We start from the raw sequence: 14,125 nt of genomic DNA, 5'->3' as shown, positions 1-14,125 counted from the left end.
ATGATTCTAAGGGCCCAGCACTGACAGGGGGCCCCCAGAGAAAAGGCTGTAGTGAAAAAATGTATCTGCATGTGGTAAGCCAATGGCCACCACTCACCCTGCTAAATGATGTCCTCTTTCCACATTGTGCATTTCAGAGAGATTAAATGAGACAAGAAAAGGAAATATTGGTCTTATGACACTGAAACCAGTAAAGGATTGTTGACTCTTATGTCAGTGGCAAACACACATTGTACCTGTAACAGCAAGAAACATCACTCAATACTGCACAGCTGAATCAATATATTGGGCTAAACTTGAGTTCCCATCATAGAACACATAGACCCCTCTTGGATGTGCCACTGATGGTTATAAAACATCAAGTTTCAGAAGCCAACATGTACAACTTTAAAGCTCTATGTGAGCAAATGCCTTCATAGTCTTTTATGATACAGTCTGATACTACTGCACAATTTTATTGACAGCCAGCGAGTGTAGTTGATGCTCATAAATGACACTGCAATTCATGCAGACAGGTGAAGAGAGATGAAGCCTCTTTATATCAAGGGGAAAGTCTGCAACAAGATGAAACAACATGGAACATTTGCAGTTTTCTAATCAAAGCAATGTTTTTTTTCTTCACATATTACTGTCAGGCAGCTATGTATGCAATGTGTGTTTTCACTTTATCATTTGCATTATAGACCTATGATCCTCAAATTGCCCATTCAAAAACATTAATTATATCATCATTACGTATCACTATATTGTGTAAAGGAAGAGGAAGACTATTATCTGCTGTCTCAACTCGATTTATTTTGAAAATACTTTTTCCTATTTCTCATGTTATCGTCTTTGAGGATGGTTTATGCATTAGGCTATACAAGTGATTCATCCATTTCAACTTGGCAGATGTGCACTTTCCACCAATAAAGGTTTGGTTGACACATGCCATTTTCCCTAGGGTTATGACTGCCATAAGGATAGATCCTGCTCGAGGTCTGAATAAATTATATAAGGCCAGACACTGGGGACACATTCACGCTGAGGGGAACGATGGAGATTAGACCAATTATTATTGTGCTTTGCTCCATTGCTGCTGTGAACAATGTTCAAGGTTCAAGTTACAGATATTCTCTGAGTTACCATAACAGACATAATGTATAGATAGGCATATTATTGATAATATGAACTAATATTCAATTTGGTCTATCAGGTTACTGGACAACACCAGATATTGGCACTGATCCAGGTGACAACCATTTAGTTACTTTTTTGACATTCAGGTTTTTTTCTTAAAAAAAACTTTCTCATATGCTTATTTGTCATATGTTAGTTGTCGGTACATGGCTGGTACACTGGTTAGAAAAATATCAAGTAGCTATCAACTGTGCAGTTCATATTTTAGAAACATCTGTTTCTAACATTCAAGTTTGATGAGGTTGGTAATTTTATTTTGTAGCTGGCTACAACTCCTGCAATGGCTATTGTGGTGTAAGCTTTGGCCGCTGCTCCTGTAGAGATTCATGTGAATACAATGGGAACTGCTGTGACGACTACTTTGGTAATGTAACCACTCATCTGGGGCACATTTCCCAAAACCACTTTGTTGGTTCTGATGCAATTTCCCATTGCCAACCAAGTTGCTAACAGTTTAGCAAATATGGTTTTGGGAAATGCACCCCTGGACTTATATGGCTGGCTGGTTCTTGGCATTGATAAAGGTGTTGCTTTGGAAATATTTGATCTTTTCTCTTTAATTTTCTTCACTAGATTACTGTTACAGAACAACGGCAGCACCAACAGGTACAGTATTATATATTCCTTTCAGAATGATCCCATCATGTATCACGTCTGTATAGCATCAATCAAAAGTAAACATACAGTATCAATGTATCATGTGCTGCCTTCCTTCCTTACTTTAGATAGATAGATAGATAGATAGATAGATAGATAGATAGATAGAAGATAGATAGATAGATAGATAGATAGATAGATAGATAGATAGATAGATACTTTATTGATCCCCAGGGGAAATTCAAGGTCTCAGTAGCATACAGACATCACACACACATTCACTAACAGCAGAAAAAAGTAATATAGAATAATATTATTCTATTATATAGAATATATATATATATATATTTTTTTTTTATTATTTTTATTTTTTATTTTTTTTTTTTATTTAGAGTAGCACATTAAGAGTTTTTTTAGAGTAGCACATTAAGTTTTTAACCTTCCAGTAATGGAAACAGTAAGTAAGAAGTGGAAATCCATTAGGTAACAAGTATACAGCTTTCCATGTCAGCCACAACAGAGCTGTCTGCAAGTCTGATTGAAAAATCCCAGACAAGTTGATTCTTCTCCCTGACGAACAATTTAGTAATGTGATGCCTTACTTCCTGTTCTTTTGTCCCTCTCTTTATTTCTTCATTTATAGAAGACATAAATATACGACTAACTGGACACAACAATTCCTGCTCTGGGAGAGTGGAGGTCCAGATCGGTGGCACCTGGGGCACTGTGTGTGATGACGGGTGGAACATGGCCAGTGCTGAAGTGGCTTGCAGACATGTGGGTTGTGGGGCAGCCCTGGAAGCTCTGACACATGCTCATTTTGGAGCAGGCAGCGGACAGATCTGGTTGGATAATATTTACTGCACAGGCAGTGAGACTTCTTTGGCTCAGTGTCAGCATAATGGCTATGGCATCAGCAACTGTGGACACAGTGAAGATGCTGGGGTGGTGTGTGAAGGTAAGGATACAAGGGTTTAGGAACCAAAAACCTCAGAGGCAAAGACTCCATTTCACTTGTTCAGTTTATCTCATGCTTACTTACGTATGACACCGATTCAACCACATTTGTACAATTTGGAGTTTGATACCAGAACTCTGTATGCTTCTAGAAATACTTGTTATTAAGCTGTCTCTTTCTATTTTGAATAGCTGGACCCTATTCTTGCCGGAATAACTGTGGCAACAGCTTTGATACATGTTCTTGTAGTTCCTTCTGTCATTACAGTGGAAACTGTTGCCCTGGCTTCTTTGGTAAGAAATACTGTGGAAGGCTACTGATATTGCTGTGATTGTTGAAAATGGACATGGGAGTTATCTCTCCAACATCTCTTCCTGTCTTTTCCTCTCTGTCTAGATTACTGCCCAGTGCAAACAACAGCACCACCAACAACAACAATAACAACGACACCTTCTACACCATCAACAGGTAACATATCATACATTAGCTTTTAGAATTCCATATATTTCAAAATAAGTGCATGTTTACCCAAAACTATTTAAAGGCAAATGAAAATATGTTCACATATACAACTATAAGATCTACTACATCTACTAAAAATGGGCAAAGTGCTAATTTGATAACAAGTCACCAAAGTTGCAAATTTAAGTTAAAATATTGTTGGCTTGCTAATGTGTTGAAATGAAGCAACTTCACATTCAAATCTGTAAAAAGTTTTTTATTTTATGAAATAAGAACACATTTACATAACTTAGTGTCATATTGATACCCAATAACAGTAATTTGTAAACAGGAAATATATTTTAGACATAGACGACATATGAATTCATTTTCATGAGTCAATGAGTAAAAGGTTGTTCATTAACACTCTTTATTTTGTCTCCGGATTACTGGACCACTGAAGAGGCCACCACTCCAGGTATTGTTCCAGTCAGCATCACTTGTTCTTCCTAAAATAAGGCTCACAAAGTGTTTGCATTGTTTAGTGTTCTGCTTTTAAACTGAGACCCTTTGAGGCTATGGTCCTAATTTAAAACGTGGGCAAACTGCAAAGTCTCAACTCAACAAACTGCACTCTCAAATTTGTGCAAAGATCTTTTTTTGGGAAAAACGGACCCATTTATGTTACTTGGTGTCATATTGGTGTCACATTGATACCCAATAACAATAATTTGTGAACAGAACATATATTTTAGACATAGAGGACGTATACTTCACTGTCATTAGCAATGAGTCAAAGGTTGTGTATTAACATTTTATTTTGTATCCGGATTACATGGACCACTGAAGAAACCACTCCAGGTATTGTTCCAGTCAGCATCAGTGTTGTTGTTCCCCACAAAAGTTTGAAGAAGTGTGCACATTGTTTAGTGTTTCAGTTTAAATAACAATATTACCGTTAGTTTTGATAACAAGGCAAAATGTACAAAATGTTTTGATAGCAATGGCAACAACAGTCGTGGGAAAATCCATGACCAATCCCACTCTCAACCATGCTATATTGCTTTTATACAACAATTCTACCACAAACTAAATAATCTGAAAACACCCTTTGAGGCTATGATGGTACTAATTTTAAATGTGGGCAAACTGCAAAGTCTTAAGTCAAAGTCTTAAAGTCTTAAGTGAATGAAGCAACTGTACATTTGTGCAAAGATGTTTTTTTCTAAAAAAAAAAAGATTAATTGTGCAACTTTGTGTCACATTGGTGTCATGTTGATAGGCTACCAAAAGCAGTCATACTTTTACATTCTACATTTTATACATATAGACGACATATGAATCCGTCACTTTCATTAGCCAATGAGTCAAAGGTTGATCATTAACACCTTGCCTTAGGTTCCTGCAACTGGTACAGCTGTGGCCAGGACTTTGGTAGCTGTTCCTGCTCAAGTTCATGCCAATACTATGGAAACTGCTGTCATGGTTACTATGGTAATAAATAATCTTTGATTGGTTGGTTTGATTGATTTTTAAAGTAATTTAAAAATGGTGGGTTTGTGGTCTGAAATCTCTCTCTCTCTCTCTCTCTCTCTCTCTCTCTCTCTCTCCTTTCTGTCCCCCTAGATTACTGCCACAGCACAACCATGGACCCACAAACAACACGTAATACATTTACTTTCAGATTGTTGTCTTCAGATTGTATATCAGTATTGTTTGATGTATAGCCTACACCCTGTAATCCAATACATTTTGGATCTTAAAAAGTAAACAAAGTGCAAAGATTTAAGTCTAACTAGACCAACTGAATGGAATGATGCAACCAAACTGCACACATTTGAATCTTTTTCTGAAATAAATACCAATTTACATAACTTGGTGTCACACTGATACCCAATAACAGTAATTTGTGAGCAGAAAATATATCTTATAGATAGATGACATGAATGCTTCTCTTTCATGAGTGAAAGGTTGCTCATTAACACTTTATTTTTTCTCTGGATTACTGGACCACTGAAGAATCCACTCCAGGTATTGTTTGAGTCAGCATCACTTGTTCTTCCCAAAATAAGTTTCACAAAGTGTGTGCATTGTTTAGTGCTCTAGCATAAAAATGAACAATTATCTGAGACCCTTTGAGGCTATGGTCTTAATTTAAAAAGTGGGCAAAGTGCAAGGTCTTAACTAAACTACTAAACATAAGCTAGTTTAATAACAAGGCAACATCTCTTTCTACTTGGTGTTACATTGGTGCTACATTGGTGAATTTGTGTTACATCTATAGCCTACCCTTTATTTACGTCATTGTTCAATACATATGCAATACATAGGCCTACCCAATAACAGTAATTTGTGAACAGAAAATATACATAGACAACATATGAATACTTCACTTTCATGAGTCAATGAGTGAAAGGTTGTTCATTAACACTCTTTATTTTGTCTCCGGATTATTGGACCACTGAAGAGGCCACTCCAGGTATTGTTTCAGTCAGCATCACTTGTTCTTCCCAAATAAGTTTCACAAAGTGTGTGCATTGTTTAGTGTTTAGTAGTTTAAAACTTAAATAGTTTTGTTTAGTGTTCTAGATTAAAACTGAAATATTATCTGAGACACTTTGAGGCTATGGTCCTAATTTAAAATGTGGGCAAACTACAAAGTCTTAAGTCAAACTGAATTGAATGAAACAACTGCACACACAAATCTATTTGCAAATTTCAGCTGAGCAAGATCCTTGTGACGGGGCGAGTAGCCACCGTCACGGCAGCGAGGCGCTGCCTACTATGAGAGACATTTAAATGTGTGCGTGCTATGATTTCTGGGTTTTAATGATTATTTAGCCTGTTCATATAGTTTTTGGTTATGCCAAAAATCAGCAGATATGCTAAATCTTCAGTAGATGTTGTCTAGATTCGTAGACTTATTTATTGGCTGTATTAGCTTGTGGGTATCCTGAAACACCCCTGTGCTGCTATGATGCATTGGTTTGATCCAATTAGGAGTGTAATCAGGCCCTATTTAAACCCATGCCTGTAGGTGTTTGGGAGAGAGAGCTGCGATTTGAATAGGTATAAGGCTCAAGAGCTCGTCTTATGTGTGTAGCCCAAGTCACTATCTTTGTAGTCCATTGCGCTCATCTTATTATTAGAATATTTTGTATATTGTATTGTTTTGACTATCAACTCTTTTGTTTTTCTTTCTTTATTGAGAAGTATTTTATTTCTCCTTAGTGCTTTGTTCACATTTACTTACTTTATCATTGCCTTATGTTGGCCTTATTTGGGGGATTAATAAAATCCCGTCTTCCACCTGCTGTTCCATCTACCTCACAACCGCCGACACATCTACCCTTAACATTTGGTGGCAGCGGTGGGATGGCTTGCTGTGAGGTCATCGGAAGCTTGCCCAGTGTGTGAGCCGTATGAGGGACCCCCAGGATAGGTTGACCCCTGTGTGAGGGATCCCAGAGATGGGTGAAGCACTTGTGTGTGGGGCAACCTGAGATTGGAAAAGTACGGCTGGTGGTTGCACGAGGGTCGCCAGTGTGCGTGAAGTGCATGGGCCAGCATCCCGAAGGGGAGGACAGTGTACCGTCACTACAGTTGAGTATGTGCGCTCGCCAACGGGCCTGGCTCTTTGCCGTTGCGGTCAAGCTGCAGGGTTAGTACCCTGGAGACCTGGGTTCAAGACCAGGTAGGGGTCACTGCTCTCTCCCTTTGCTACAATCCTAAATTTAAACATTGGTGGATCAGCTCAATGCTCCCATACATCACACAATAGCTTTAGTTCTACCAGAAACACTCAGAGAGTAAAGTTGTGGCTCGATGGTTTAACTACATAACATGAAATGTACAATATTTGGTAAATGTGCGATGAAATAGTAAAAGTCTTTGGCGTAGCCTAGCCCGTCAGTGGTTCAGGTCTTGAAGTGGCTTGACCTGGCAAAGCCTACATGGTGAAAGCTGGCAGGGCAGAGCTACCCCCTGGGACAGGTTGACCGGGACAAAACTAGTGGTGGTGGGGAGAAAGGTGGGATCTTCATGTAGACAGTACCTGAGGCAGTGAAGCAGGTATGTTAGACAAGTCGTTATAAGGCAGGTGAAAGTAGGTGATTGGTTGAGGTTACTGAATGAGTGACATAGCATTGTAGTCTTCCTGGTAACTTATGCTAAAGTTTCAATTTCATGCAAAACAAACAACATATATTCATTGTCTCATTTTAAATCATCTGTTAAAATGTAATGAACCTTCAAATACAAAAAGATGCTATCTTAATCTAAATGTCTTTCATGAGTCAATGAGTCAAAGGTGCATTTTAAACACTCTTTACGGTCTCCAGATTACTGGATCACCACCGAGTCAGTTACCGTTCAAAGTGGCATCACTTGATACAATTTTTTTTTTTTGTAATATTACAAGTGAGAACTCCAAGCTTGTCAATTGTTTAGTGTTCTTGTTTACCCACACATTTTTTCAAGGCCTTTTAAGCCTACATCTAGGATATGAATGATAATTGACTACATTAAGACTTGCAGGTTTTTACCACATGAATATTCACTTTTCACATGGAATATTACTACACTTGCATGATGATTTTCTGCCTTGTAGGTCACCACTACTCCTGCCGGTACAATTGTGGCTACAACTTTGGTAGCTGTTCCTGCACAAGTTCATGCGATTACTATGGAAACTGCTGTTACGACTACTATGGTAATAAATCACCTTTTTCTTTAAAGGAACACGCCACCCAATGTCAGTAGTAATATATGTTCTTACCTTAACTTTCACGAGTTGAGTCATACCTCTCCCGTGTCGGTACGTGCACTCAAACACTCTGGTGCGCGGCGCGAATGTGTTAGCATGTTGCTATGCTAGCGGGCTCAGACGTAGCCATAGAGGGAGGAAGATAGCAGTAATCAAAAACATCCACGTTTTCCCTACTTAAATACAGGTCGAAGTACTCCCAAGTGCTATTGCGCCACACATTGTAGTTCTCCTGTTTATTCGCTTGGAAAATCGCCATGTTTCATGTTGTGTGACCTTACACATTTTTATCAACTACTCGTGCAATTGTATTTAAGTAGGGAAAACGTGGATGTTTTTGATTACTGCTATCTTCCTCCCTCTATGGCTACGTCTGAGCCCGCTAGTATAGAAACATGCTAACACATTCGCGCTGCGCACCAGAGCGTTTGAGTGCACGTACCGACACGGGAGAGGTATGACTCAACTCGTGAAAGTTAAGGTAAGAACATATATTACTACTGACATTGGGTGGCGTGTTCCTTTAAAGTAATTTGATATGGGTTGGTTTGTGCTTTGAAATGAATCTCTCTTTCTCTCTTTCTCTAGATTACTGTGGAAGTAGGTCTACAACAGAGCAACCAGCCACCACAAGTAGGCCTACTATATATTCATTGCAGAACCATCCCACAGAATATCAGTATTAAAGTTGCAGTCTGCTCAGGAAGTCTCGTTTGTTTACGTTTATATTTATATTTAAAATTATTAGCAGATGCTTTTGTCCAAGACAATGTAGGCTATACTGTATTTTAACCAAGGACCAAACGAAACACACCAGAGAGCTAACCCCTCCCTTCAGTATTCTCAGAGAAACAGGGTTTCCTTTTTGTTTGAGAGAAAGCCTGCCCCCACTTTGTTTGTTTTCGGAGCCTGGGCTGCGACCGAGTTTTTTCACAGTGTACTTACAGACTGGATAGCTAGTGGATCATGAGGACATGGTTGTTGAATGTGACAAATTATGATGGGCTTGAAATTGTGTATCGCTTACTGTACCTTTTAATATATAGACTATTTTACTATGCAGTATATTCATATATATTCTGCCTTTTAGGTTACAACTCCTGCCGGTACAATTGTGGCTACAACTTTGGTAGCTGTTCCTGCTCAAGTTCATGCCAATACTATGGAAACTGCTGTCATGATTATAATGGTAATAAATCACCTTTGATTGGTTGGTTGGTTTGATTGGTTCTTTAAAGTAATTTGATAATGGTTGGTTTGTGCTTTGAAATTAATCTCTGTCTTTCTCTCTGTCTTCTTTCTCTCGCCACCTATCTCTCTAGATTACTGCCACAGCACAACCTGGGACCCACCAGCCTCAACACGTACATTTACTTTCAGATTGTTATCTTTAGATAGTATATCAATATTGTTTGATGTATACAGTACACCCTGTATTGCTCTTAGATGCATAATACAATACTTAGATGCATGATGTAGTATTAAGTATAAGTATATATACTCTTTTGATCCCGTGAGGGGAAATTTGGTCTCTGCATTTATCCCAAAATGTGAATTAGTGAAACACACTCAGCACACAGTGAAGTGAAGCACACACTAATCCCGGTGAGCTGCCTGCAACAACAGCGGCGCTCGGGGAGCAGTGCCTAAGCAGGGTTAGGTGCCTTGCTCAAGGGCACTTCAGCCGTGCCTACTACTGGTCGGGGTTCGAACCTGCAACCCTCCGGTTACAAGTCTGAAGCCTTAACCAGTAGGCCACGGCTGCCCCTAATTTAACAGTTTGATGTATTCGCCATTATTCCTTACTCTGCATTGATTCTTCGATGACTATAGCCTACATCGACACATATTGGGAAAAGGATTTTATACTTTTTATTTAAATGTTCAAATGAGAAACACTTTGATTATTAAAATAAAATTTCATTTTAACTTCACTTTAAAAACATCCCTATTCGAAAACCTGGTATACTGCACTGATCCTAAAATATTTTTATCCTCTATTCACTAGGCAGTAAACAAATAGTTGTGAAGGCAAAAGTCCATTGTGGACATCCATTATTTTTAAAATCTTTAAAATTCTTCCAGCGGACCATCCAGAATGTGGAGGACACCTGAATGGTTCTGGAACTTTCTCCAGCCCATATTATCCAGGCTATTACCATGATAATGCCTACTGTGTGTGGAGTCTGTCAGCTCCTTATGGACAAAGAATCCTCCTCACTTTTTCAGATTTGGAGTGAGTGGAGAGATGCATTATTGCCTTATTTTTTACTAAACATTCACTGTTACTCTGCAAATGTGTGCCACAATTGCTCCCATGCACTTATGTCTTCAGGATGGAGCGCTGCTGTAGCTGTGACTACATCACTGTGCATGACGGCTCCTCAGTGGGCCACAACCAGCTGGGTCGGCTCTGCCACAACTCCTCTCTGGACACCTTCCACTCTTCCTCCAACTACATGACTGTGCGTTTCCGTAGTGATAGTAGTGTAGTAGGTCGTGGCTTCCAGGCTCAATTCATCAGCTCCCTGCCGACTGATAAAGGTGAGTGACATCTGAGAAACCTGAATCAGCCACTGTACAGCATCAACTCCCAGGCTGTCTTCTACTCAACTGAACTCAGAATAAAAATAATCCATCACAGTAATCCACTATGAAGAAAAACAACTTGGAGCATGTGGCTACAAAATGTTATGATGGAGGATTATTATGCATATAATGTGATCATATTAATATAATATTAATATTGTGTTATACTCAACTCTTTTTATAGGCAGGGTGCAGTGTGTTTTAGACAACATGAACATTGTTATTTCAAGATCTTTCCTGGCTAGTCAGGGATTCAATGGTCATGATCTTTATGTCAATGATGAACACTGTCGGCCGACCACAAACAGTTACCAGGTGATGTTTGAGTTTCCTCTCAACCGCTGTGGAACAGTGAGAAAGGTACGTGGTATTCGACCTGAAGGTGCGCTTCACAGCACAAATACAACCTTGTTGTGTTTCTCTTCAGATATGTCAGTTGTGTAGAATATACAGTGAATGTAGTTTGTTTAAAAATCCTAGTTATGATTTGCATGGATTAACTGAATAATTGGTATTTGTTTTGGCCCCTACCCCCTACCCCTTGTTCTGTTCAGTTTGACAACGGTCGTGTAATTTATGAAAATGCTGTGCGGGCATATTCAACCAGCTCTGGGGAGATCACGCGTCATTCAAGTAAATTCAAGTTGTCTGTTATCTGTCACATGGAAAAGGACTCCGTATCACAGATCATGTATGTTGCCAGAGAAATTTCCACCTTTAACATCACTGGAACTGGTCGATTCAATACTACCATGGCTTTCTACACCTCTGGGAGCTTCTACCAGCAAATTCATGATAATCCGTACTATGTAAATCTCAATCAGTACATGTACGTTAAGGTGAGCCTAAGGAGACCTGACAGCAGCCTCGTCCTCTTTCTGGATACGTGTGTGGCCTCACCAAACCCACATGACTATGCTGACTACCGCGCCTATTATCTACTGGTCAATGGGTAAGACTACTAGGATTGATATGTCTTGTTCCCCTCCCTCCTCTACATGTGTTTAATCATTATATAATACAATAACACATAAGGGCCAAATTTGTTATAGTTGGTTTATGAAGAATTTAATTTGAAATCTTCAGCTATAATGCTCACGTGACCATGGACGGATTATGAACTTTCGGGCCCCTGGGCCCAGATCTATTAAGGGCCCCCCACTAATTGTCGCATATTTGGGAGGGGGGGTTTGGGGATCCTCCCCCAGAATTTTTTTAACTTGTTTGTTGTGATTTCCTGTATTCTGGTGCATTTTGGGGATGGCCAATACTAAATTCAATCAGATTCATAGCCTACATCCTGATTTGTTGATATTGAGGCAATGATTCCCTGCAAAGGCTTGGGCTTCAGGGCCCCCTGACCCCTTGGGCCCAGTAGGCCCGTCCAGTAATCCATCCCTGCACGTGACCAAGCTGGTAATGCTGCCTACAGTATGACAGAACAGGTAACTCTGCAATGACACTGTTTTTCTCTCACAGGTGTCCAAAAGACACAACATACTACTCCTATGTGAGCGGCTCTGAGAGTCATGCAGGCTTTCGCTTCCAGGCTTTCAAGTTCCTGCGGGCACATGAATATGTGTACCTGCAGTGCAAGGTCATCATCTGCCCTAAAAATGACTACAATTCTCGCTGTCGCGACGGATGCCGCACCCGCAAAGCTCGAAGTTTGGACTCTGAGCACCACACAGCCACCATGGTCCTGGGGCCTATCAGGCTGAAAGGTTAAGTACCAACTTAGGTTACTTGCCACTGCAGTGCATGCATAGCGCAGTCATATAGGTGTAAACACCCATGAAGTATGCCCATGGCCTGTTATAAATGGTGTTTAGGATATCCCTTAAGAACCTGCACCCATGTAGGGTAAATATATTTGCAAACACAGCAAACACACTTGAACACACACACACACACACACACACACACACACACACACACACACACACACACACACACACCCTTGGGGGTAAAGTAGTACCTTCACAGAAGTAAGACTTGAAATTAGCAAGGAGTTCCTGGAGTAAGGGATGGTGCACTTGCAATACCATTCTAAAACGAATAGTTCCGGTCTTTGATTATATTTGGCTGAATCGTGTTTGATGCGGTTGTATAAGATCCAACACAAACATACATTTTGACCGCATTTCGATCTATAGTAATCTGCTTGCACGTCGTGCCTAACAACGCCCCTTAGCTGTTCTAAAATCAGTGTAAACTATGGCCTCTCGGTGCTTATTGCTTATCTATGTGGTAGATCATTAATGCTTTAACTGATGTAAGATTAATGGTATGTTAATATATGAGTCATAAGGAATTAAGTTATGAAAGTATGTTTAACGCATACAATTCTAATACTGAGTCCAACATGATTTACTACTAAGTATTGTAAGTTACATCCTTTATCACTGATCAATTTCATATACTTAATTAACATAGTAGTTTAAGGTGTAAAGGTGTTGATTACCACCACAGGCAAAAGACATGCATTCCATGCACTTCCAGCTGCAACTATAGGCTGAGCCACTGTAAATCCATTACATACTGGGATCTCTAATGATTGAATGATTTTTCATGCACCAGTGTTACTGGAACTTTTTCCCAGAAATGTCTTTCTTCAGAACCAAATGCATAAATTCAAGCAAAACATATTAAATCACTTTCTAGGAACACTTGGACAAACCTTGCATCTGACAAAAGGCAGAATGACAGTTTATGTGTGAAATGTTTTGCTTGGAGATGTATATCATAATGGAGAAGGTGATATTTGAGAGATTGAATATAACCGTTTCAGTTTCTCGCTTAAAACTTGTGATCACTACCCTGTTTGAAAGTCAAATGGACCATGACAAACTTAAATACTTGTCAGTGTTTCCCACAGAATTAAATTATATTTGTGGTGGTAGGTTTGCAGAATTAACTTGAATGCAACAGTTTTTAACAAATTAGCATAGCGTGGTTATGATGCTAACCAGATTTAAGCACAATTTAGTACAACCTGGAAAATCAGTGTGTGGTGGTCAATGTTGATATTGTGGTGGGGCGCCTCAAATAAGTCAATGTATGGGAATGTGTTATGGTTAATGTGGTGTGCCATTGCATTAGAATACAATATATCAGTAGTAGTTAGACTAACTGCTAGCGGATTAATGAACTGGATGAAATCTGACTTCTCTGTGTTCAGATGTGGAGAATCCTATGGTGAAGCAGCTGGAGGACAACGTGGCTAAGGTGGATGTCTGAAGAAACCACTCATGTTCTCACCGGTCCAAATTAATCAATAAATTCATCTAATTATTTCCTGTTTACAAATCATGTATATCAGAGTGGCTCTCTGATACCTTACTGCAAATTACTCTCTTTTTTCCATAACTTTGTCTGTCAACAAAATGATTAAAGCATTCCAAAAAGGCAACAAGCAGAGTTGTGCAGACTTTGTTGTGTGCTGGCTTTACAGCAACAAGTATTATTCATGACATTTCATTTTGATTAAGATTTTAGACTCAAAATGTCATTTTCAAATGAAAGAAGAGAAAACTATTCCCAAATGACAATACAATCATCCCACTGTAACTACATTACAAGAATTGGCGAAAGAC

At 39.3% G+C, this 14,125-nt stretch overlaps 1 protein-coding gene across 2 annotated transcripts; it reads left to right on the top strand.

The window, feature by feature from the left end:
- The first annotated feature begins 1,025 nt into the window (after window positions 1-1,025).
- Window positions 1,026-13,941, top strand: LOC121684818 (deleted in malignant brain tumors 1 protein-like). Of its 2 annotated transcripts, XM_042064903.1 has the most exons (22): window positions 1,026-1,096; window positions 1,196-1,231; window positions 1,442-1,543; window positions 1,753-1,785; window positions 2,420-2,734; window positions 2,926-3,027; window positions 3,131-3,202; window positions 3,639-3,653; window positions 4,025-4,036; window positions 4,574-4,669; window positions 4,802-4,840; window positions 5,195-5,206; window positions 7,785-7,886; window positions 8,529-8,573; window positions 9,031-9,129; window positions 9,263-9,304; window positions 10,026-10,176; window positions 10,276-10,484; window positions 10,714-10,889; window positions 11,084-11,481; window positions 12,009-12,253; window positions 13,711-13,941. In XM_042064903.1, the coding sequence occupies exons 1-22, from the start codon at window positions 1,036-1,038 to the stop codon at window positions 13,767-13,769; spliced, it is 2,421 nt and encodes an 806-aa protein (XP_041920837.1). In that variant the 5' UTR covers window positions 1,026-1,035; the 3' UTR covers window positions 13,770-13,941. The 2 variants fall into 2 exon arrangements, with proteins under 2 accessions (XP_041920837.1, XP_041920838.1); XM_042064904.1 differs by lacking the exons at window positions 4,025-4,036; window positions 4,574-4,669; window positions 4,802-4,840; window positions 5,195-5,206.
- The last annotated feature ends 184 nt before the right edge of the window (window positions 13,942-14,125 follow it).

The sequence above is a fragment of the Alosa sapidissima genome, chromosome 16 (genome assembly GCF_018492685.1).
Source record: "Alosa sapidissima isolate fAloSap1 chromosome 16, fAloSap1.pri, whole genome shotgun sequence".
Taxonomy (NCBI): domain Eukaryota; kingdom Metazoa; phylum Chordata; class Actinopteri; order Clupeiformes; family Clupeidae; genus Alosa; species Alosa sapidissima.
The sequence above is the reverse complement of the archived record's forward strand: the minus strand, read 5'-3'. Positions and strand labels throughout refer to the sequence as shown.